General features: G+C 40.5%; 1 protein-coding gene and 1 long non-coding RNA gene across 6 annotated transcripts in view; one reads left to right on the top strand and one right to left on the bottom strand.

The window, feature by feature from the left end:
- The window catches only part of jarid2b (jumonji and AT-rich interaction domain containing 2b), a 228,595-nt gene that overhangs the window by 96,203 nt on the left and 109,168 nt on the right, over positions 1-23,224 (bottom strand). For 2 of the 5 annotated variants that reach the window (XM_061908483.1, XM_061908487.1), the window contains exons 2-3: positions 20,113-20,239; positions 2,187-2,313 (exon numbers count right to left, since the gene is read on the bottom strand). In XM_061908483.1, the coding sequence (XP_061764467.1) occupies positions 2,187-2,313; positions 20,113-20,239 (254 nt within the window). Of the gene's footprint in view, positions 1-2,186; positions 2,314-5,866; positions 6,036-20,112; positions 20,240-20,914; positions 21,078-23,224 lie in introns of those variants that run through there. The other 3 variants (XM_061908484.1, XM_061908486.1, XM_061908485.1) reach the window with 3 other exon arrangements.
- Positions 10,143-23,224, top strand: part of LOC133557740 (uncharacterized) — a 100,636-nt gene continuing 87,554 nt past the window's right edge. The window contains exon 1 of the long non-coding RNA XR_009807838.1: positions 10,143-10,272. This is a non-coding gene — a long non-coding RNA (uncharacterized LOC133557740). The remainder of the gene's footprint in view (positions 10,273-23,224) is intronic.

Raw genomic sequence — 23,224 nt, 5'->3', positions numbered from 1 at the left:
AAGGGACAAGCGGTAGAAAATGGATGGCTGGATGGACCTGTAAGTACCAACAACATGCTTGACGCTAGACTGTGGCGTTAACTGACGGTATCAATTCATGGAATTCACAGAATCGGTTTGTACCTCTTCCAGGACTAACACAAAAAATGTTATTGGACCTAATCTGGAAAATGGAGACTGTAAAAGAACATATAGGGAATAATACCCGCAGGACGGAAGAACTGAAAGAAAAGTAGGTCAGTAAACCGCGTTGGTAGAGATGATAAACAGAAGTTGCACGTTGGCGAGGGAATGGCTCAGTGGGATGTCTTTAATAGGCTGAACATATTTAAAGGGCTTTTCTGCTGCTAGTCCGTTTATGCTGTAAAAATCAGGAGCATGGGAAGGCAAACACACGGTCAATCTCAAAGACTTCTAAGGCAGAGCGTTTCCTGCCAAATTTGAATAAACGATAGCACCTGTCCCTTCTGTCCCGTCTACGCTCTACATCCCTTCATTTTATTCTCTGCAGTCCGACTTGGAAGCGGAAATGCCGCCAGGTGCAAAAGCTGCTGGCACTACTGGAGAACAGTGCAGGAGGGCCATGCCAGGGCACCCTAGTCACCCTTCACACTTTAATACACACTTTTTAAGAGGGTGCTGCCAAGTGCTGGCTGGGCTTGAGTTTCATTAGCATCAGATAGAAAGCCTTTCTTCATTCATCCTGCTGTGAGTGTGTGTAGAGGGTGAAACTAATGAACACCACCAAGCAGGGTGGCCTCGAGCTGAACACCACCCATGCTCTGGCCAAGAAGACAACTGTTAGGGTGCAAATTGCACCTTACTGCCCCAGTAGCGTGCAGGACAGTTTATGATTTGCTCCATTACAAGAGAGCAAGTTACTTCCTGTTCCTGTCAAACGTTTGCCAAAGCAACAGGTGGTGCTATAGTCTTAAGTCGTCCAGCCATATTGTCAACCAGAAGCATGAAAAAAAAGACATTTCTGAAAAAGAATACAAGTGAGGGCTACTAAACATGTCAGCCAATTAGAAGCCCAAAAACAGTCATTTCAGGAAAAGGCACTATATTACAACCATAGTAAAAATCTAGGAAATGGAGACTAAAACATGTGGCGGCTCACAAAGGCTCCATTGTAAGCGGACATTTGATTGCATTTATTTTATATTGAGAATGCAAAAAAAACAAAAAACATCTATCGTCCTGTCTTTCATAATGACTGTATCAGTGTTGGCCCTGCGATGAAGTGGCAACTTGTCCAGGGTGTACCTCGCCTTGCGCCCAATTGTAGCGGTGGAGACTTGTCCAGGGTGTACGCCCCCTTCCGCCCGATTGTAGCGGAGATAGGCACCGGCGCCCCCGCAACCCCAAAGGTAATAAGCGGTAGAAAATGGATGGATGGACGGATGAACGATAGGCAAAATTCCAATAAAAAGTGCGGTTCAGTCTTTAGCCAATCAGAAGCCTGAAAAAATTTAACTGGAAACTACAGCTAAATACCAGACTTGAATATGAAGCTTTAAGGTTAAACAAAAATACTATTACAAATAATATAAATTAAATGAATAAACAAAAATAATATATATATATATTTTTAAATAATACCTTTGTTTTTATGGATGTAAATTATTTTTTTTGTTTTTATATTCAAATGTTTACCAGTCAACACTTCCCAAGTCTTCTCATCAGCCTACTGTTTGACATCCAGGTAGACAAGCTGGTAATGACAGGACTACATTTACAGTATCGGGTGACGGCGAGGAGGGCTGGAGGCAGGTGCTGGCGTGAATGGAGGCTACATGTATGGGCTCCTCATTACAGAGGGACATCTGCTGCCTGCTACCGCCTTAGCGCCCCCTCGAGACTCCGCCCCTAGCTTTACACTCACGCTTTGATGGCCTGTCAATGTGTGCAAGGGAACAAAAACACAACAACCACACACACACACCTGCCAACTTACAGTAGATTGGCTGCTTATAAATAAAGAGCAGTAAGAATAAGAGGTTTAGTGATGATGGATTAGTTGAAAGCGGCGATATTCCAAATGATCTCGCTTTGGTGTGCTAACTTGATTTTGCCACCCCCAGGAAAGGAATTACAGAGAAAGAGACAATGAACAAAAGCAGCAGGTCCCACAAGTGGCTTGTATATTCAACTACATTAGCAAACCCACAAATAAGCGGTCTTACCTTTTCTTAGTGGGACTGTCCTCGCAGAACTCGGTGTTCTCGTCCAGGCTGGACGCGTGCAAAGAGCCGCCATCTTTGCGGCCTCCCAATGACCCGGATCCATTTAGCTGCCCGTTGGCTAAGGAGCCTAAAAAGAGGGAGAACAAGATTGTTAAATTCACTATAACACAAGGAAGCCTTACTAATTCACTGATAGCTGTTACTTGGCTTTTTTAAATGAAAATGTCCCCAAAAGTGCAAAAGGGGCTTTTCATTGATCCTTTTTACAGCTCCTTCACTTGTTTGCTGCACTTTTCAGAAAAATGCGCTCGCTTTTGTTAAGAAGAAACCTCTTGCCTCAGGGTTTGGTCCACATCCTAAAATAAATCCTAAACCCTCCAGCAACCATCCGTCAATTCACTATAGAGACAAGAGAGCTGTGAGCTTCATCATTTTGTGTGAATAAGCCAGTGATTTTCAAACTTTGGTATGAGTATTACGCGGTAGCCCAGTAGTATCTAGTGGTATGCCAAAGAATCACTTAATTGGATATTCAAACACAGTGTTACTGTTCAAATTGTGTGTAAGGCCAAAAATATAACATATACCTGTTAAAAAAAACCTCTGACTTGTTTTTAATTAATATCTACGCCTGTTACCAGGGCCTCTGCGGATTTCAACAAGCCAAATTTAAGACTTTTTAAGACTTTAAGACCATATAGAATACATTTTAAGACCCATTTCACATTGATAGAGGCAAAAAAGTACAAAAGACTTGAAGGTAAAAACATTTCAAAGCGAGACTGAGGTTTATGCATGTTTTAAATAAAAGTAACAATAGATTTTTAGGACCATTCAAAATCATATTTAAGTCCCTTTATGAGGTTTTAGGATAATTTTAGACATTTTAAGGTCTTAAATTCAAGTTAATAGATTTAAGACGTTTTAAGCCTCCGTGGATACCCTGGTTATGCTACTGTATTTTAATGTTGGTCATTATGGCGGTATTGGAGAGCCAAACGTTTTCTGAGGTGGTACTGGGTTAAAAAAAAAAAGGTTGGGAACCACTGGAACAGGCTAACCTATAATGACGTTTTGATGGTCAATATTGTCTAAAATACTTGGCAATACATATTGCAGCCTCCTGCTACAACAATATGTTTCTAAATATAAATTATTTTGTATAGAAATGATAATATAATCATTTCCAAACGAGTTACAAAGGCTCCTAATTCAGCTGCTGACATATGCAGTAACATACTGTGTCGTTTCCGGGTGGATTTTCTCAAAACTCATCAAAAAAGTTAATTTTATGTCACAACATTGTACACTCAGCACCCCCTTTACAAAGAAATATGTAAAGATTACAGCAAATTTAGTATAAATAAAAAAAAACTCAAAATTCACATTTTTGCTCAATAATTTGTTGATGCACCTTTGGCAGCAATTGTAGCCTCAAGACTTTTCAAATACGATGCCAAAAGCTTGACACACCTATCTTTTGGCAGTTTAGCCCATTCGTCTTTGCAGCACCTCTCAAGCTCCATCAGATTTGATGGGAAGCCTTGGTTTTTATTCAGTTCTGTTCTGTTTAGTTTCAGTTTATTTCAAACATGCATATGATACAATGTAATGCATCACACATTTCCAGTTGTTTAATTACAGCACGCCCAAAAAGGAGTAGGAAGAAGCAGAGCTTTTTTAATTGTACCCCTTTTCATATCATAGCAATTTTATCCAATTTCCTTGTTCTCTGTAACAGAACAGTGAACAAATAAATACATAATAAATAATATACCATAGTAAGCAAACAAATATAAAATACATAAATAATCTTTGTCTCAATAAAAAAGAAAAAAAGGAAAGTGTGAACACCTGTAGTTTGAACAGTCTCTTAAAGTGAATGAAATTGGGGATTTGCTTGATTTCTTTGGTTAATACATTCCATAAATTAATTCCACAAACAGATTATGCTAAATGTTTTATGTGTGGTACGTGCACACAAATGTTTTAAAAATAAGATTTTCCTCTAAGGTTATATATTTCTCCTCTTTTGTTCAGAAGAATTGTTGTACATTTTTGGGTAGCATGTTATAGTTTGCTTTGTACATAATTTTAGCTGTTTCCTAATGCTCCAAATTGTTGAATTTCAATAATTGTGATTTAATAAATAAAGGGTTTGTATGTTCTCTATATCCAATATTATGTATTATTCTAATTGATTAAACACAGATAGTGAATAAAGCGCACATTTGTAGTGATTTCCCCATATTTCTACACAATATCTCAAATGATAACACGAGTGAGCAGTAAATATGAAGTGATTTTTGGTCTAGAACATGTTTTGCTTAATTCATTATTGACCTGCTTCTTGCTACTTTATGTTGTATATTTTTTACATCCATCCATCCATCCGTTTTCTACCACTTATTCCCTTTGGGGTTTTACATGAAATTTATAATTCATTTTCCATCCATCCATTTTCTAACACTTATTCCTTTCGGAGTTAAGGGGGACGCTGGAGCCTATTTCAGCTACATTTTATCATCTATTATCACACCCCAAGGTATGTTTTCTTTTACCCTTTCAGTATCCACTCCGTCTATCTGTATTTGTGTTTGACTTTCTATTCTACTGCTACCAAAAAGCATTATTCTAGTTTTATTGAGATTCAAAGATAGTCTGTTTTTGTCTAACCATCTTTTTAATTTGTTAATTTATTCTGTTATAATTTGTATTAGCTTCTGTGTGTTCTCTCCTGAAAAAAATGCAGTTGCATCATCTGCAAATAATACTAAGTTTCAATCCTTTATAACTTTACATATGTTTTTTATATATAGGTTGAACAATTCTGGTTCAAGTATCAATTCCCTGAGGTATGCCACACAATATAGGATGTCAGCCTACCTTGTTGTATCCTCATATGTTGTGTAGTGTAGCTATTATTGTTCCTCCAGTGATAATTAAAGAAATGCAGTTTGTCGCCATGGATGGGAGGCTTAAAAACGTAAAAGCAGCTTTGCACTGTTAAAGGAAGTCAGTCCTAAACTTGCGAGCAAGGAAGCTACATTGCGTTGAGGACGTGGTCGTTCCCTTGCACTGTCAAATTTAGGAGACAGCTAGAATGTGTTATCAACATGCAATATTACGATATGGAGATAGCAATACAAGGTATTATTATTTATATTGTTTATAAGGTCTATATTGCGCAACCCTAGAAAGCATTAGGCTAGTGTTGCAAATGTGATATATAGCATCTATTATGTCATACAAGTTCAGTGTTCTAGTGTACTGTATTTTACGGACCATAGAGCGCACCGGATTATAGGGCGCACTGCAGATGCATGGTCTATAGGGCGCAATAAAGAAGTCAAATCATAATTTTTTTTTCTAAATGTAAAACACTTCCTTGTGGTCTACACAGCATGTAATGGTGTTTTTTTGGTCAAAATGTTGCATAGATATGTTTTACAGATCATCTTCTAGCCCAGGGGTGCCCACACTTTTTCTGCAGGTGAGCTACTTTTCAATTGACCAAGTCGAGGAGATCTACCTCATTCATATTTATAATTTATATTTATCTATTTATAAAAGAGACTTTTTTGTTAACAAGTTAATGGCGTTTAATGATAATACAAGCATGTTTAACACATATAGATTCCTTTTTTTCTTGAAGACAAGAATATAAGTTGGTGTATTACCTGATTCTGATGACTTGCATTGATTGGAATCAGACAGTGGTGCTGATAACGTCCGCATTTTCAAATGGAGGAGAAAAAAAGTCCTCCTTTCTGTCCAATACCACATGAAAGTGGTTGGATTTGGCATCTCATTTGTCCAACTTGCATACTTGTTTTTAAACACTTTGTTATGAGAGTAGCATATGTGTGTGTGGCCCTTTAATGTGTGTCAGCAGGTGAGTGGCGTCAGTTAGTGTGTGGGCGAGAGAGGAGAGGGAGCAGTCGCTGAGGGCAGGGGAGTGGCTAGTGTTTTTGTGTGGAATTTTGACTGTGTGAAAAACGTAAATAAAAAGCCACGATTTGCGACTAATCGCTGGACTCGTCATTTTTCCCTGGAGTCCGGAATTGTGAAGACCCACTGCCGGGTAAAGTGAAGGGTGTTGCCCCGAGAATCCATTGGCACTGGAGAAGTGTCTCCCCTGCGCTCCTAGACTACGGTCTAGGCGCCGGAAGCAGGAAAGGTGCAGGTGCAACAACTTTATAAGAAATACATTGGCATCAAACTCCGTAGCTTGCTAGCTTGTGCACGCTAGCCTTCTGAGACTCTTATTTTGTTAGCACAGGCAGGATGAAGTAGGTCTTTTATGGTGAAAACAGGAACTGTGCAGTTGGTCTTTAGAGTTTTGACAGCAGGTACGGCCCAAGAGTCTGTTGAAATAAAAAGTGTTTCTCTCCGTCCTGTCAGTGATTTTTTTTCTTATTAATGAGCTCGCAGCAGCCAGCGTCATCTCACAAGACCCTCGGGTGCCGAGAATGTCAAACAACTGACGAAAGTGAAGTATTGGTGAAGATTGATGATTGCTCATTTTTATGTCTTTTTTTAATGCCTGGGTTGCGATCGACTGACACACCCTCCGCGATCGACCGATAGCTCGCGATCGACATAATGCCCACCCCTGTTTTAGCCGCTTTCTAACAGTTGCTTCTGTATGCGCCGTTTTGTGGCCGGTCTTATTAACTTTCGGCAGCGTCTTCTCCCTGTCATCTTTGTTGTAGCGGTGCAGCGTGCAAGGACGGGAGTGGAAGAAGTGTCAAAAGATGGAGCTAACCAATTAATGATATTCAGACTTTACTTAAATGAATAACGGAGCAGCATCTCCTCCTCTCGAAAAAACAACAGCGGACATGTGTCCCGTGAAAAACTGTCCGACCGGAACTCTAATAAGCAAAGTTCCTTGGGTGAATATTTTACACTCACTACACCGGTATGTTTTAGCACTTTCATGGCGAGTTTATTGACAGATATAAGTAAGAACTTTACACTACATTATATTAGAAATGGCAACAGTGGAAGATGAATGTCCCATAAAAAGATAGAGAAAAAGAAGAAGCTTATCGACTACGGAGACTGCAGGGACTACAAAGGCCGATTCTTGCCATTTTTTTAGGATTTACGAAGATCCAAAATACACATCAGAAGTTACCATAAGGTAAGAAAAGTTTAATTTGCATAATATTGCAAAACAAAACGCCAGATAATATGTCTTACCTTATACACACACCATAATAAAACTCATATGTTGAAGAACAATAAACATTAAGAACATAGCTTACCAAAGTCGTACTAAAACATTTTGATGGATTGTTGAGCGCCGTGTGTAATGTTCTATATTTTCAATAGAACATTTAAAATGTTGGTGTTGCTTACCTGAGTCATACAACTCAGAGCTGTGTCACATCCAGAAGTACGCGGATGACACAGCCATCGTCGGGTGCATCAGGGACGGCAGAGAGGAGGAGTTTCGGAACCTGGTGAGGGACTTTGTTGTCTGGTGCCACACGAACGTCTTGCAGCTCAATCCGTCAAAAACCAAGGAGCTGGTCATTGACTTTGGGAGGTCGAGTCCACGGTCACAACCTATTGTGATCGAGGGAGTTGAGGTACAGACCGTGGACTCATTCAAGTACCTCGGGGTTTGGGTGGACAATAAGCTGGACTGGACTGTTAACACGGACCACCAGTACAAGAAAGGACAGAGCAGGCTGTACTTCCTCAGGAGACTGCACTCCAACATTTGTAGAAAACTCCTGTGGATGTACTACCAGTCTGTGGTTGCCAGTGTTCTGTTCTACATGGTAGTGTGCTGGGGGGGCAGTACATCTAAGAAGGACAGCTCCAGACTTGAGAAACTGATCAGGCGGGCCGGTTCTACAATCGGAATGAAACTGGACTCACTGGCGACGGTGGCAGAGAAGAGGACTGTTGACAAACTAGTGAGCATCCTGGATGATGCCAGTCACCCTCTGCATAGCGTTATCAGTAGCCAGAGGAGCCTGTTCAGTGCTAGACTGCTTCATCCCAAGTGCAGGACTAATAGACTCAATAACTCCTTTGTCCCACACGCCATTAGACTGTACAACTCCTCTCTGGGACGGGGGGTATTAGGATGACAGGGGATGCAAAACATTAACAGTGCAATACGTTTTCATAACATGGTCACTACTGCCTACTTTGTCTTGTTATATTCTTATTTTACTGTTATATGTTTATTCCCATTGTTTTTATTCTTTTGTAATATTTCTCTATTTTGTTTCCATTTAAACCCCCATTATTTACTTTTTACTTTTTTCTTTAAATTGATCTCAACTCTGTACACTGCTGCTGGAATTTTAATTTTCCTGAAGGAACTCTCCTGAAGGAATCAATAAAGTACTATCTATCTATCTATCTATCTATCTATCTATCTATCTATCTATCTATCTATTGCCATCATAGTGCACTCTACACTTATCTCTTATGTTTGACTGCCATTTACTGGTCACACTTATCATTTCACCATGTACCAAATAAAATAGCTTTGAGGTGGGTAAGCTCAACCAAACCTATTCCTTACATTATGTAAGCTATGAACCGAGGATGTAGTTGTGGCTTGTACAGCCCTTTGAGACGCTTGTGATTTAGGGCTAAATAAATAAATATTGATTGATTGATTGACATTAGGCTTCACGGTGGCAGAGGGGTTAGTGCGTCTGCCTCACAATACGAAGGTCCTGCAGTCCTGGGTTCAAATCCAGGCTCGGGATCTTTCTGTGTGGAGTTTGCATGTTCTCCCCGTGAATGCGTGGGTTCCCTCCTGGTACTCCGGCTTCCTCCCACTTCCAAAGACATGCACCTGGGGATAGGTTGATTGGCAACACTAAAAATTGGCCCTAGTGTCTGAATGTGAGTGTGAATGTTGTCTGTCTATCTGTGTTGGCCCTGCGATGAGGTGGCGACTTGTCCAGGGTGTACCCCGCCTTCTGCCCGATTGTAGCTGAGATAGGCGCCAGCGCCCCCCGCGACCCCGAAAGGGAATAAGCGGTAGAAAATGGATGGATGGATGATTGACATTAGGCGCACTCGGTTATAATGCGCACTGTTGAGTTTAGAGGGGGAAAAACGACTTTAAGTGTATATTATAGTCTGTAAAAGACGGTATATGTATAAAGTTGATAAAGTACACTTTTTGGATCCACACATTTGTGGACAAACCACTCATTAGCATTAAAGTTACGGACACAAAAACGGCATGTTCCCAGTAGGGCTTTTCTAAAATCACTTCTAAACTGTCTGAATTTCAGCAACAAGGCTAACACGTTTAAAATAGTATTGTGGGACCTTTGACACGTCTTTGCCTCGGTAAAAGATAGCATAAGAACTGGATTATTTCAGTTTCACTGAATAGGTGATGAGATGCACAGACGGCTCTAAAAGAGCAGCAGAGCATCTGACACGGAATAACAAATGTAGGAAGATAATGGTGCAAGAACTCCGACTGCAAGAAGCCTATTTAAATATTCAGCAGCCTAACAACTCCAACAAGCCCCCTTAAGACACTTTCTTAAATCAAAGGCAACAATCGGCGGTGAGAATTCAAATGAGGTCAAACAGCAGGCGCTGGCGGTAGAAAGTCATTGCTAATTAGGGGAGACAAGCGCGATGAAATGGTATCACAAGTGAAATAACTTTATAAAGCTGTCTCACGGTGTGATTTAACAAGAGGAAGAAAGAGAAAGTACAGCAATTAAGTAGACCGAATGGTTGGACAACGAAATACTGGAAGATTATTTTTGTCAGAAAAGGGGAAAAATTTGGAAGTTGACAACTTTGGAGTGTCGATACTTTGGTACACTGTTGAGTTATTTGAATGTTGTAAAAACAAACCAGGACTCCCAATTGCACAAAGCACAACAACGCACCACGCCTTTTTTACTAACCTTTCTGGCCCGCTATTGACTGTTTTTTTTCACCGCCTACAGAATTCCATTGGCCTGTGGTGTCACCTGCACTCCCTGATTAATCCACTAAACTGAGAAAAACGTTACGCTGACTTTGGATCAACTGGAGTCGATGAAAGTGATCGTGTTTTGGAACACGTGATTTTAAGGTAAGCTTTGATCTTACAGGACACACACAATGATGTGAGCTCACAACAGGTCAGCACTTGATCGCCAAGGTCTAAGAGTCATCAGTCGAAGGTTGTTGCGGTTAGGAAGTCAAGTTAATGAGCGAGATGAGTAAGGCCGGAGCATTGCCAAGCTAAGTTTTATGTTTGAGGCGAGGAGTCGCCCAGCCTGCAGGTTTTGCCGTGAATCACTGCTTGGAAATTTCTCAGTTGGCACAAAAGCGTTTTGTTTGATTTGAATAATTTCTTTGAAGTATCTACCATATTTCCCAGACTATAAGCCAATACTTTTTTCTTACGCCTTGAAACCTGCGTCTTATAAAACGATGCAGTTAATTGATGGTTGTTATTAACAGCCACTATGTTTTGTGTTAAACAAATAGTTTTCATGAAACAACCAGAGACAGTACAAGGTGTGTTATTGTTTGTGCTATGGCTCCATCTTTTGGAGAATTCGCTCATGGCAGGTGCTGTGGTTTGAACATCTACAGTATTTCCTTCTGTTTAATGCCTTGAACCAAAAGTATATGTTTTGTTCATACGGGTTCTACATGTACGGTTTCTTCATTCATTACTCCAAGCCACATTTGTTAAGTTTTTACAATACAACTAAAACAATTCATACTTACCGGTACAAAACAGTCCGTTTTGATATTAGTGTTTTCATGTGTATTTGTATGTACTATTTTGATGTAATCAATTTAACATCATTAGCATTAACTCATATGCTAACACGTTTATAAGTGTCTGCATTAGTGTTAACTTACAATGGCATTCTTTTTGTATTTTTTCAGTTTCACAAATTCCTCAATAAATTAACCCAAACGTCACTGGGGAGTTATTGAGTCTTTTTAGCTATGGAGAAATAAATAGCTTCCGCAGCCCATGACAATGACTTCTGTTTTGTTTGATCAGCTATTTTACTGCCGTTTTACAAGCACAATTTGGAAGCAATTAGGGTATGTTAACAAACATTTACAAAATATTTCTGTGTGCATAACTAATTTTACAATGTATATATTTGCGTCTTACAGCCTTGTAAGGTTAATATATGGCAATATATGTTTTTCTTCTAGAAATTAGTGGCTGCTGTTTCTTTACAGGTGCGCTCCACAGTCCGGAAAATACGGTAGTTTTGCATAATCGATGTAGAGAAGCTCTGAGCTTTGTTCACAATGGAGGCCAATTCCAATTTGTTTGCTCTTTTGGGACCTCTATCATATTTTTTAATGTCCATGTGAACAGTACAATTACATATTTTTTAGACCTAGGCCTCTTTCGTATGTCTATATAAACTGCAGTCTGAACAATTGAGTCACATTCATCCAACCAATACATTATCAAGAAGCAATAAGCATCATATATTCTACGCCAAAATAGACAATTGCAAAATAAGTAGGAGACAAATGAGCAAAAAACAGGCAAAAATCATTATTTTTTGGGAACTCACATCAATGTCCCACCGCTACTGTTTCCAACTGCTTGCCCACACATTATTCAAGCCAAATGTCAAAGTTAATGTCTAGCAACCTGCGAAAGCGAAAATGCTTGCCCTCTTCCTTCTTAATCTTCTATGGCAGTGATTCTCAAACGGTGGTACAAGTACCACAAGTGGTACATGGCCTCCGTCTAATGGTATGCGAAAGAATCAATTAAATATTTAAACTGTGTGTAATGTTATAATAGTCAAAGTTTTAAATATACTTGGGATCTGAGTCAAGGATGTCGTTGTGGCTTGTGCAGCCCTTCGAGACATTTGTGATTAAGGGCTGTATAAATCAACTTTGATTGATTGATTGATTGATTGAAACGCTACTGTGTTTTAATATTTTTTCATAAGGGTCTTGATTGATTTATTGAAACTTTTATTAGTAGATTGCACAGTTCAGTACATATTCCGTACAATTGACCACTAAATGGTAACACCCGAATACGTTTTTCAACTTGTTTAAGTCAGGGTCCACGTTAATCAATTCATGGTAATTGGTGTACTGGTGTACTCCAATTACTGGTGGTCCTTGGAGAGCCAAGTTTTTTCTGAGGTGGTACTTTGAGAACCACAGTTCTATGCGCAATAATTCGGTTAAAAAATTGTTGACTTTGATTGCACAAAATCCTTGAAATTACCATAAATGCGCCTGAACTGAGACCTACTAGAAATGGATCCATTATTGCATCCATAAACATTGCAGCATATATGACGTCAAGTCTGCATGCAGTTCAGCTTGCGTTCACATTAGACAACACATTTTTTAGGATGTGACCGACTACATAAAAAGATCGGACTTGACAAAACAAATTCCAATTGGACATCCTACCAATGCAGTGTGAACGTAATCTTCTGAGTCACATAGAGGATCTTTGACGACTGTAGGATAAAACTGCAAAAAGGAACAAGCTCATTAACTTTAATTTGACTTGGGGAAAAAAAAATGGCAGACGCTTGATGTCCCAGAAGAACGCAAACAAACAAGCAGCGGCCCATTCATTACCCTCCTCCTATCGCTTCCCAAACGGATTGTTTGACATGTGCATGTTGCACATGAGTGCCCATGTGAGGGGCAGCACTGCAGACGGGAAAGGGTGGGGGGAGATCCTTGTGTTGCAAGGGCGATGGAGGTTGATGGGGGCAACAGGAAGTGATGCGCAAAGTCTTGATAGCTGACGCTAATCAGATTTATGCGTGCTTAACTAAGCCCGGCGTCTCGCAACGTTTACCTCAAATTCTCAAGAGAAAGCACGAGCAGAGGTGCATAGCGTGACACTGCACATCATCGGGCTGTGATGGGGCGGGGGGGCTTATTATGCCTTAATGACCATCCCTTGAGCAAAAATTAATTTGTTTATTATATCAATACAGAGGGCTAGAGTTATAAAAAAATTAGCGCTACGGCACGCGTAATTGGGAGCAAGGGGGTCCGCATGTGCAGGGGAGGCTTTTAATAGCAATGAAATGCATAGTTGCAATTAGTTTAGCAGACATTTGGCAGTAATTTAATAATAGGAAGTGTGCAATTCCACCCAAATGTGTGTACTGTTAAGACTTTTAATCCATGTTCTTGTAAACAAGCGTACTAAAACAACAAACCCTGCCAGCCGCCGGCATACAATCAACATTGTGGCACAAGGCAAAAAGAAACAAAGACATTTATATACCGTATTTTTCGGATTATGAGTTGCTCCGGCCGAAAATGCATAATAAAGAAGGAAAAAAACATATATATGTCGCACTGGAGTATAAGTCGCATTTTTGGGGGAAATTTATTTGATAAAACCAACACCAAGAATAGACATTTAAAAGGCAATTAAAATAAATAAAGAATAGTGAACAACAGGCTGAATAAGTATAGCAGTTAGCATTCCATGACCCACAATGCACTTCTGCCATGACCCTCCCCCACCGAATTCTTATTGGTTGACATGTTTGTGACGATTGCTGACGTGTGTGTGACGATTGCTGACATTTTCTTCGTCTCTTCCACGAATGAGATAAATAGTATTATTTGATATTTTACGGTAATCTGTTAATAATTTCACACATAAGTCGCTCCGGAGTAAATGTCGCATCCCCGGCCAAACTATGAAAAAAAATGCAACTTATAGTCCGAAAAATACAGTAAGTCTGGACTTGCTGCATGACGCGGGCCGGAACAGAAGGGGCAAACAGGGTTTAAAATCAGCGTGCCTGCTGCGAAGTAAAGACGATAAATCCATAGCATCAAAGCAACTCTTTCAGCTTTAGTAAAAGAAAAGCATGAAACACACGAGGGCGACGGACATGAGACCGGAAGTGAGAGAGAAAGCGCAGGCAAACTAATGGAAAGCTCCTCCTGGTCGTTGGACACCATCCAGATACTCCATCAATGGCACTCATGATGATGGAGAGGCTGGGGGTTGTATGGAGAAAGATGGCTAGACAAGGAGGAGGAAGAGGAAGAACGCTTCAGCGAGAGCGGAGGGGAGAGTGACCGATATCGTTTAGACAGGAAGTGGGGAAAAAGAGGGAGTAGCCAGAGCTGTATTGATGTGTAATGGAAACCACTGCACGCGGAGAAAGTGAAAGACGAAGACAAAGCAGGGAACGTCATCAGAGAGGGCGGGGCGCATGACAGACAGCTGCCAGCGGCGAGGGTTAAAGTGGGCTGTGAAGATGGCATGATGGCTGCTTCTGACACATTGAATACCAAAGGGATTAGGCAGGAAATGTGGGAGGTATCACTCAGCCTGCGTCGTGCGAGACAAAGCGCCCAAACCCCAAAATATAATGTCAATACTTTGTATACTTTGAGGAATCATGTTGTATTTAAGGGTGTCAAATTAAAGCATTAATTGCGGTTAACTAATTACAGTTGTATTTAGCACGCCATGGCTTGTAATGTCAAACGTTAGTCTCTCTGCGCTGCTGACCTGTCTCCGCTCAAGATGATCTCCTGCTGGCCCCACTATGGACTGGACTCTCACACTATTATGTTAGATCCACTATGGACTGGACTCTCACAATATTATGCAAGATCCAATCAACGTCCATTGCACCAGTCGCCCACATCTGCGGTCCTCTCCAAAGTTTCTCATTGTTATCCTATTGGGTTGAGTTTTTTTCTTGCTCTGATGTGGGATCTGAGCCGAGGATGTCTTTGTGGCTTGTGCAGCCCTTTGAGACACTTGTGATTTAGGGCTATATATGTAAACATTGCTTGATTAATTAATGTTGTGTTGTTTTTAAGCTTAGAGTTGACAATGTTTTTAAAAAAAATATTTCAGCCTTTTTTATAGTCCTGATGTTTAATTTTAGTAAATATAACAGATTGCTTCTTTTCAAGTATATTTAAAGAAAAATAAGAGACACTTTTTTTGTTAACATATCCATCTTCATAATGATGTAACTTGTATGAAAATGCCTAACGGAGGGCTTTTCTCAGCAATATTTGGGAAAACTGATTAATTGATTACAGGTCATAAATTAATTAATCACACATTTTTGTAATTGCTTGAGAGTACGAGTTATTAAATTTTACCATTTTTACAGTTAAATTACTGTAAAAATTGTTTTAGGGGGGTTTCATTATTAGATGATGTTGGGGTACCAAGGCTTCCAATCCAACCTGATGGATCTCAAGAGGTGCTGCAAAGAGGAATGGGCAAAACTGCCCAAAGATAGGTGTGCCAAGCTTTTGGCATTGTATTAAAAAAGACTTGAAGCTGTAATTGCTGCCAAATGTGCATCAACAAAGTATTGAGCAAAGGCTGTGAATACTTATTTAAATGCAATTTCCTTTGTTAAAGTTAAAATACTAATGATTGTGACACACATTTGGTGTGGTGAAATTATCCCCATGCTCAGCCCCTGGGAGGTGAGGGTAGCAGCAGCGGTGGGAATCATTAGGTGATTTAACCCCCAATTCCTGAGTGCCAAGCAGGGAGGTGATGGGTCCCATTTTTATAGTCTTTGGTATGACTTGGCCGGGGTTTGAACTCACGATCTACCAGTCTCAGGGCGGACACTCAAACCACAAGACCACTGAGCAGGTTTGTCGTTTTATTTTAACTTTAAAATAACTTTTTACATTGTCATGAATTTAATCCATGTGGAAAAAGTGAAGAGCTGTGAATAATTTCTGGATGCACAGTATCCTAATTGACGTCATCTAAAATACATAAGGCTCAGCGAGAGAGTGGTGAAGTTAGTAAAGAAAACACTCACTGAAACTTTGGAGTGGTGATTCGCCACATCACAGGGACATTCGGCACACCCTTTTATGGTACTGACAAGCACAGGTTTGTATAATGTGAGCTTGATTGGTTGGAAAACATTTTCCGCCATCAAGCAAAATGTCTTAATTACTCGGTTACTAATTGTCAATAAGTAATTGGCCTTGCCTAGTGATTTTAACATTTTCATTATTTAATCAATAATCCAAGTATGCTAGAAGGATACCAATTTATAGAACCCTTCTCGTTTATGATTGAGACGCTATTTTAACGTAGATACTGATTCGACTTCTAGGAAAAGCGACTTCTTTCAATAGTGTGATACATGTACCCATGGTTCTACGGTTCTGGTTCTAAGTCCACTAACACGGCAAGGGGTTTGCCCATGGCAGTTGCACTAACAAGTCATTTCTATTCAGGCGATAAGGTCAGCAACCCACAGGGGTTTAGAAGGCCCCAAGGAGCTTTGCAGGAGATGCCTGACAGACACACTTAAGACAGAATAGGAGGCAAAGGTGTGACTTTCTAATGAAGAGAGTGCGCAAACAATGGATGTCAAGAGTGTGCAAGATAACAAGGCTCGCTGCTTCCTCGGCTGGGCACCGACTTTGACTGGCTTCTGCTTTTTTTCCCCCTTTTCTCTTTGCCTTTCGTCTGGCTCATGTTAGCGTCAGCTGAGAATAGCTTCTGAGGCGCGTGTGAAGTTCAAATCCCTCCCCTGCTGGCGGGCTGGGTGCTTTTATCACGTAGGGGAGTTAGTACGGGGACGCCCATGTCAAACAAAGACAGGAGTTTTCACGCTTCCGCGGTGTTGCCGCGAGGTTATGAGGCTCGACGCCATCCAAGCGACGTCACGCGCCGGTGGCTTTGTAGCTTTTTCAGGTTAAGTGTTGACATTGTGGTGCGAAACTTCATTGGTACGCGTCATCTTGACTGTGTGTGGTCCAACCTCATTCCGTTTTGTCTTTTAAACAACATTTAAGAGAATAAAATTGTAAAAAATTAACAGCTATTTTTTGTGCGATTTGGCATGAACACAGATTTTCCCTTTTCGGCGCATTCTAAATAGTAAAGAACTGCAAGAAAGAGGCAGCTCTAGAGCACTTAAACTACTATAAAAAAAACCTCCATCACCGTTTTATATAGATGCTGTAAGTAAATATGTAATGTAGAAACAGGCACCTTCATGATAACATGTACAACTTAGCGTATTTCAGTCATTTTAAGCATAACCGTAACTTTTTTTCTAGGCACATTGATTTCACAGAGTGCATAGCAACGGTAGCGTTCGTTGCTATGCACTCTGTGAAATCAATGTCAACAACAACATAGAGAGCACTTAGTGTTTACCGCTAATGGTACACTTTGTGAAAGGCTTGGAACGTTATTATGTAGCACTATTATTAAACGTTTCAAATAAGAACATATGATATAATAGTGAATTACAATGTCTGCTCTCACTGGGATGACGATTGATGAGATGGTTGTATCTGATTCAACTGCTAAATAATAATCCTCGGATACAAATGCTTCCTATCGATGTTGCGATGGTCTTATGCAGCATTCCATTTGAGCCAAGTTGAGAGTCATACATTATCAGGTTTGTCGTGAGTGGAATTTAAAAATTGACCAAATGTTAACTCGAAGGAATACAGCTGCTTTAGAAGCAGCTCAGGTTTATTTTTCTTCTTTATTTTATGGAGGGTCACAAGCAAGGTTATAAACAGCCCAAGCTAGCTAGTAGCAGACTACTCACTAGTGGTCGGAGGAGCAGTATGAGCAAGGCAATGTGACACGATGCCAGAAAAGTAGTTTCTGGCAATGTGTCACGATGCCAGAAAAGTAGTTTCTCTGTGTTAGCTCTTGCAATAACAATGTTGCTAAACCTTGGTAAAGATACAGGTCACGACATATAAATGGAGTTGTTGGCAGCTTTTGGATGAACACCGTCACCTGCATTATTAACGGCTTTGTACCAGAACACACATAATAGAGAAAAACATGTATGATTTTGTCTCACACAATCATCCTTTTTCATCGTCCCACTTACTTTCCCTAAAACACCAGTTCCATTGGCATCAAAACAGGCCCAGAGCATAATACTACCACCACCATACTTGACGGTAGGATTGGTGTTCCTGGGATTAAAAGCCTCACATTTTCTCCTACAAACATATTGCTGGGTATTGTGACCAAATAGCTAAATTTTTGTTTCATCTGACCACAGAACTTTCCTCCAGAAGGTCTTATCTTTGTCCATGTGATCAGCAGCAAAATTTAGATGAGCCTTAAGGTGTCGTTTCTGGAGCAAGGGCTTCCTTTTTGCATGGTAGCCTCAGTCCATGGCGATACAAAACACGCTTGACTGTAGACACTGACAACTGTGTTCCAGCAGCTTCCAATTCATTGCAGACCTGCTTTTTGGTGGTTCTCTGTTGACTCTTGATCATCCTGACCAATTTTCTCTCAGTAGCAGGTGATAGCTTGTATTTTCTTCCTAATCGTGGCAGCGACAAAACTGTGCCATGCACTTTATACTTAAAAACAATTATCTGCACAGTTGCTTTTGGTACCTTAAGCTGCTTTGAAATGGCTCCAATTGACTTTCCTGACTTTTTCAAGTGAATGATTATTTTTTTACAGATCTGTGAAGAGTTCTTTTGACTTTCCCATTGTTGCGTTTGTAACCGAGTCTAATGACTGCTTCACAAGAGCCCTATTTGAAAGAGGGCTTAGAAAAGTCAACAGGTGCCATCATATATACCTTGATGTTGCAGAAAAAAGACCATATCTTTTTTTAACCGATTTCCAAACTCTTAATGGGTGAATTTTGGCGAATTAAACGCATTTCTGTTTATGCCTCTCTGAGCGACGACGTCAGAACGTGACGTCACATCGGTACTCAACGCCATTTTTCCCTACACATCAGATGCATCGAGTCAAATCAGCTCTGTTATTTTCCGTTTTTTCGACTGTTTTCCGATACCTTGGAGACATCATGCCTCGTCGGTGTGTTGTTGGAGGGTGTAACAACACGATCAGGGACGGATTCAAGTTGATTTACGTAGAATGTGCATCAATTAGCACGGCATGCTAATCGATGCTAACATGCTATTTAGGCTAGCTGTATGTACATATTGCATCATTATGCCTCATTTGTAGCTATATTTACATCTAGCCTTTCCCTCCATCCACATTTAATGCCAAACAAACACTTAGCAATCGACGTATTGAAGTTGCTCCAGTGTCAAGACATGCAAAAGATCCACGTTTAGTTTTTACCGGCAATGCTACGACAGAGATGGCACAGAGATGACAAGAATGTCTGGATATCCTGCGACACTCAAAGCAGATGCATTCCCAACGATAAAGTCAACGAAATCACAAAGGTGAGTGTTGTTGATGTTATTGACTTATGTGCTAATCAGACATATTTGGCCGCGGGATAACTGCCAGCTAATCGATGCTAACAAGCTATTTAAGCTACCTGTATGTACATTTGAAACTATATTTACATCCAGCGTTTCCTTCCACCCACATTTAATGCGAAACAAACACTTACCAATCGAGGGATTTAAGTTGATCCAGTGTCAATGCGAAAGTCCTGATCGGTTGGTCTGCACATTTTACCGGCGATGCTACCGCAAAGATGGCCGAATAGCATCAATAGCTATTCGCTCAATAGCTTCAGTTTCTTCTTCAATTTTGTTTTCGCTATCTCCCTCCACACTCCAACCATCCGTTTCAATACATGCGTAATCTGTTGAATCGCTTAAGCCGCTGAAATCAGAGTCTGAATCTGAGCTAATGTTGCTATATCTTGCTGTGCTATTCGCCATTGTTTGTATTGGAATCGCTGTGTGACGTCACAGGGAAATGAGTGGCTTAAGCAAATAGCGAAAATCAAGCACTTTAAAGCTTTTTTTAGGGATATTCCGGGACGGATAAACTTTTGAAAAAAAAATTGAAAAATAAAATAAGACACTGGGAACTGATTTTTATTGGTTTTAACCCTTCTGAAATTGTGATAATGTTCCTCTTTAATGAGCGGGACGTGATGTCATTTAAAACCAGGCAATGGAGAAAGGACAAAAAGAGGACCTATAAACTCACTATTTTGGTTTGTGGTTCCATCGCCGTCCAACTGCCGTTTCTGTGCGCTCCTAAACTCCTTGAGGGAGAGGTAAAGCACCTTTCGCATCAGCCGCTCCTCCGACCACGGGATCCCATCGCTGTCATCCTGTGGAAACAAACAGACGAGGTATTTACAATGCGGCTTGTTAGCATTCCAAACATCTTTTATTCTGGAATAAATAAGCAAAGGTTATTTGGTGTATTTCACCGCAGCCGAGTAATCCATGGCGTGCCACAATGCGACATTAGCATGACACAGCCTTAGCTTGCATGGAGACACATTAGCATCACAATGCATGGAAGGACAGCTTCTGGCCACGATGTGGTGATAGGAGCACGGGCTTGATGAATAGGTAGGAAGCAAATGAAAAAAACATCACGGGGGCCACCGGGAGTTTGCGAGACGCTTATCGCTCCAGGCGAGACCGAGGCGGCAGATCTTATTGTCGGGGAGGTCAGCGGGAGTCGCAAGCACACGCCACATTCTTTTTATTGTGACACAAGGCTCTTCATTTAAAATCCCCCCAGCAAGTTTCAATCTGAGCCACAAATGCATGACATCAGCCAACGGCTTCAACATTTAGCGCAGCAAAAAGCTTCCATTTATTATTGGAGTTTTCAAAAAGCCTAATAGGAACAACATGGTGAGCTCTTTAGCTTGTCTCTGTCGTCGCTGCACCAGCTGTGTTTGATGTCAAACATGCTAATGACTAAAGGAAATGAGTTCAGGACATGAGCAACAACAAAAGCGCTGTTAATAAATAATGGAAAGTCAAATTACATTCGTTCTACGGTGAGGGGGGAGCACATTTGCAATGCTGCCGACTCACTCCTTCAGTCGAGTGCGAGTCAACACGTGTAGGATTGGCCATCACGCCGCTGATTCAGATCGTTTTCGTCTGGCGGTGACATCAGCACTCGCAGAGAGAGACAGAGAAAGAGAGAGAGAGAGAGAGCTCCGGCGTAATCGCTGCAACATGTCGGCGTAACGAGATATCAAGTCCCCGGACGTCTATTTAGAGAGAAATGCTTCCGGCCCCAACAGCCACGGAATAAGTCCAAAAACGTCTGCAGCTGTCTGGTAAATGACTTTCACAGACACGATCAGGGCTAACCCACAACAACACGTCAAAGTCAAGAACTATGAACTCATGCTGGTGTGTTTTTATGGGTTAATATTGGAGTCCTTAAGGTCTTTTTTTACCATGTTTTATCTCTGTTTCTTATTCCGCAGAATTTGGCAAAAACTACTTAAAGATCCCCTATTATCCAAAACTAACTTTTCTTAACTATTTGTACCTGTATTTGGAATCGGCAAATTGAAATCGAACCGTGGAGGCATTGCGGAAATATTTATAAAACAATGTCAATAAGCTCCTTCCTTTTCTTTATCCTCTTGTTGTGGGGTAGACTGTCTCGTGCATGTACATGCATCCTCTGCTGTTGCCATTTCTAATACAAAGTAGCAAATAGTTTTAACTTGCATCTGTCAGTAGACTCGCTATGGAAGCACTTCAAACCACAAGAAAGATGGCCTGCAGAAGATGCAGTAGAAACGGAGCCACGTAAATAAAATGCGCCCATAGAACAGCGTAGCCTGAAGATAGGGTCAGAAAGTGGCTTGGAGATGGTCTCTAAAACATAATCTGTGCAAAATGTGGACCAAAGAACCACATATACATGTTGTGTAGACCACATGGAAGTGTTTAAAATGGAGAAAAGAAAGTCATAATAAGACCCCTTCAACCAATTCTGACATCATTTTGCAAACAGGTAGAAACTAGCAAAACCCGCTCCAGAACAGTTTGTCAAAAATTGCTGTAAAATACACATGTATAATATTTTTATGGATATTAATATTTTTCACACTTAAAACAAGTTAAACGGCTTCACGGTGGCAGAGGGGTTAGTGCGTCTGCCTCACAATACGAAGGTCCTGCAGTCCTGGGTTCACATCCAGGCTCGGGATCTTTCTGTGTGGAGTTTGCATGTTCTCCCCGTGAATGCGTGGGTTCCCTCCGGGTACTCCGGCTTCCTCCCACTTCCAAAGACATGCACCTGGGGATAGGTTGATTGGCAACACTAAATTGGCCCTAGTGTGTGAATGTGAGTGTGAATGTTGTCTGTCTATCTGTGTTGGCCCTGCGATGAGGTGGCGACTTGTCCAGGGTGTACACCGCCTTCCGCCCGATTGTAGCTGAGATAGGCGCCAGCACCCCCCGCGACCCCAAAAAGGGAATAAGCGGTAGGAAATGGATGGATGGAAAACAAGTTAAACTTTTTAAACAACTTCTCCTTGAAGTGCACATATCAAGTATTACTTATTGCAGTAATTCCTCAGACTGTGGGCTCCACCTATTGGTAAATATACTTGTTAAAAAAAATCTCTGCCTTATTTTTAATGAATACTTAGGCCTACTAAGCTATTGTATTTTAATGTTGGTCAATATGGTGGTACTTGAGTGACACATTTTTTTCGGAGTACTGGTGGTACTAGGTGAAAAAGGGTTGAGACTTCTGACTTATAGGGTTTTAAGGCCTAAAACAGTCTCTACAGAATTTTTAAAGTTTTTTTGTGATTGCCAGATTTTACAGCTGCTTTTTCCAAAAGTTGCTGAAAAAGTTAATGTTTTGAGACTTATTTAAATTTCAATACCATTGAATCAACTTGTGGTTTTATGAATTTGTTTTCAATGTTTTAAGTGTTCCTTGTAACCTAAACCTCAAAAAAGCACATAATGTCAACTAATTGGAGAACAAATACTGTATTGATGTTTTACTTATTTAATATGAAAGACTTAGAAGTAGACACTACATGGCAGTAAAATCACCTACTCAGAGCTCATTGCCAAATTACTGTATGGTTTTAATTATTTACAACTAATAGTAATGATTAAATACACCTATTAAAAATGTCCGTTTTTTGTGTAGCCTTGCCATTTTAAAGGATTAAAAAACATGTAAATAAAACATTTCACATATAATCCTTCAACAAAAAAGGAAAAAAATCAGCACAAAATGTCGTTATTGAACCTCAATGGTTAAAAATGTTCTGTTATAGCCTCATTCACTCACTCTTTCCAATTCTTCT

The sequence above is a fragment of the Nerophis ophidion genome, linkage group LG08 (genome assembly GCF_033978795.1).
Source record: "Nerophis ophidion isolate RoL-2023_Sa linkage group LG08, RoL_Noph_v1.0, whole genome shotgun sequence".
NCBI classification, from domain to species: domain Eukaryota; kingdom Metazoa; phylum Chordata; class Actinopteri; order Syngnathiformes; family Syngnathidae; genus Nerophis; species Nerophis ophidion.
Note: the sequence above shows the minus strand (reverse complement) of the source record. Positions and strands in the feature narration are given on the sequence as shown.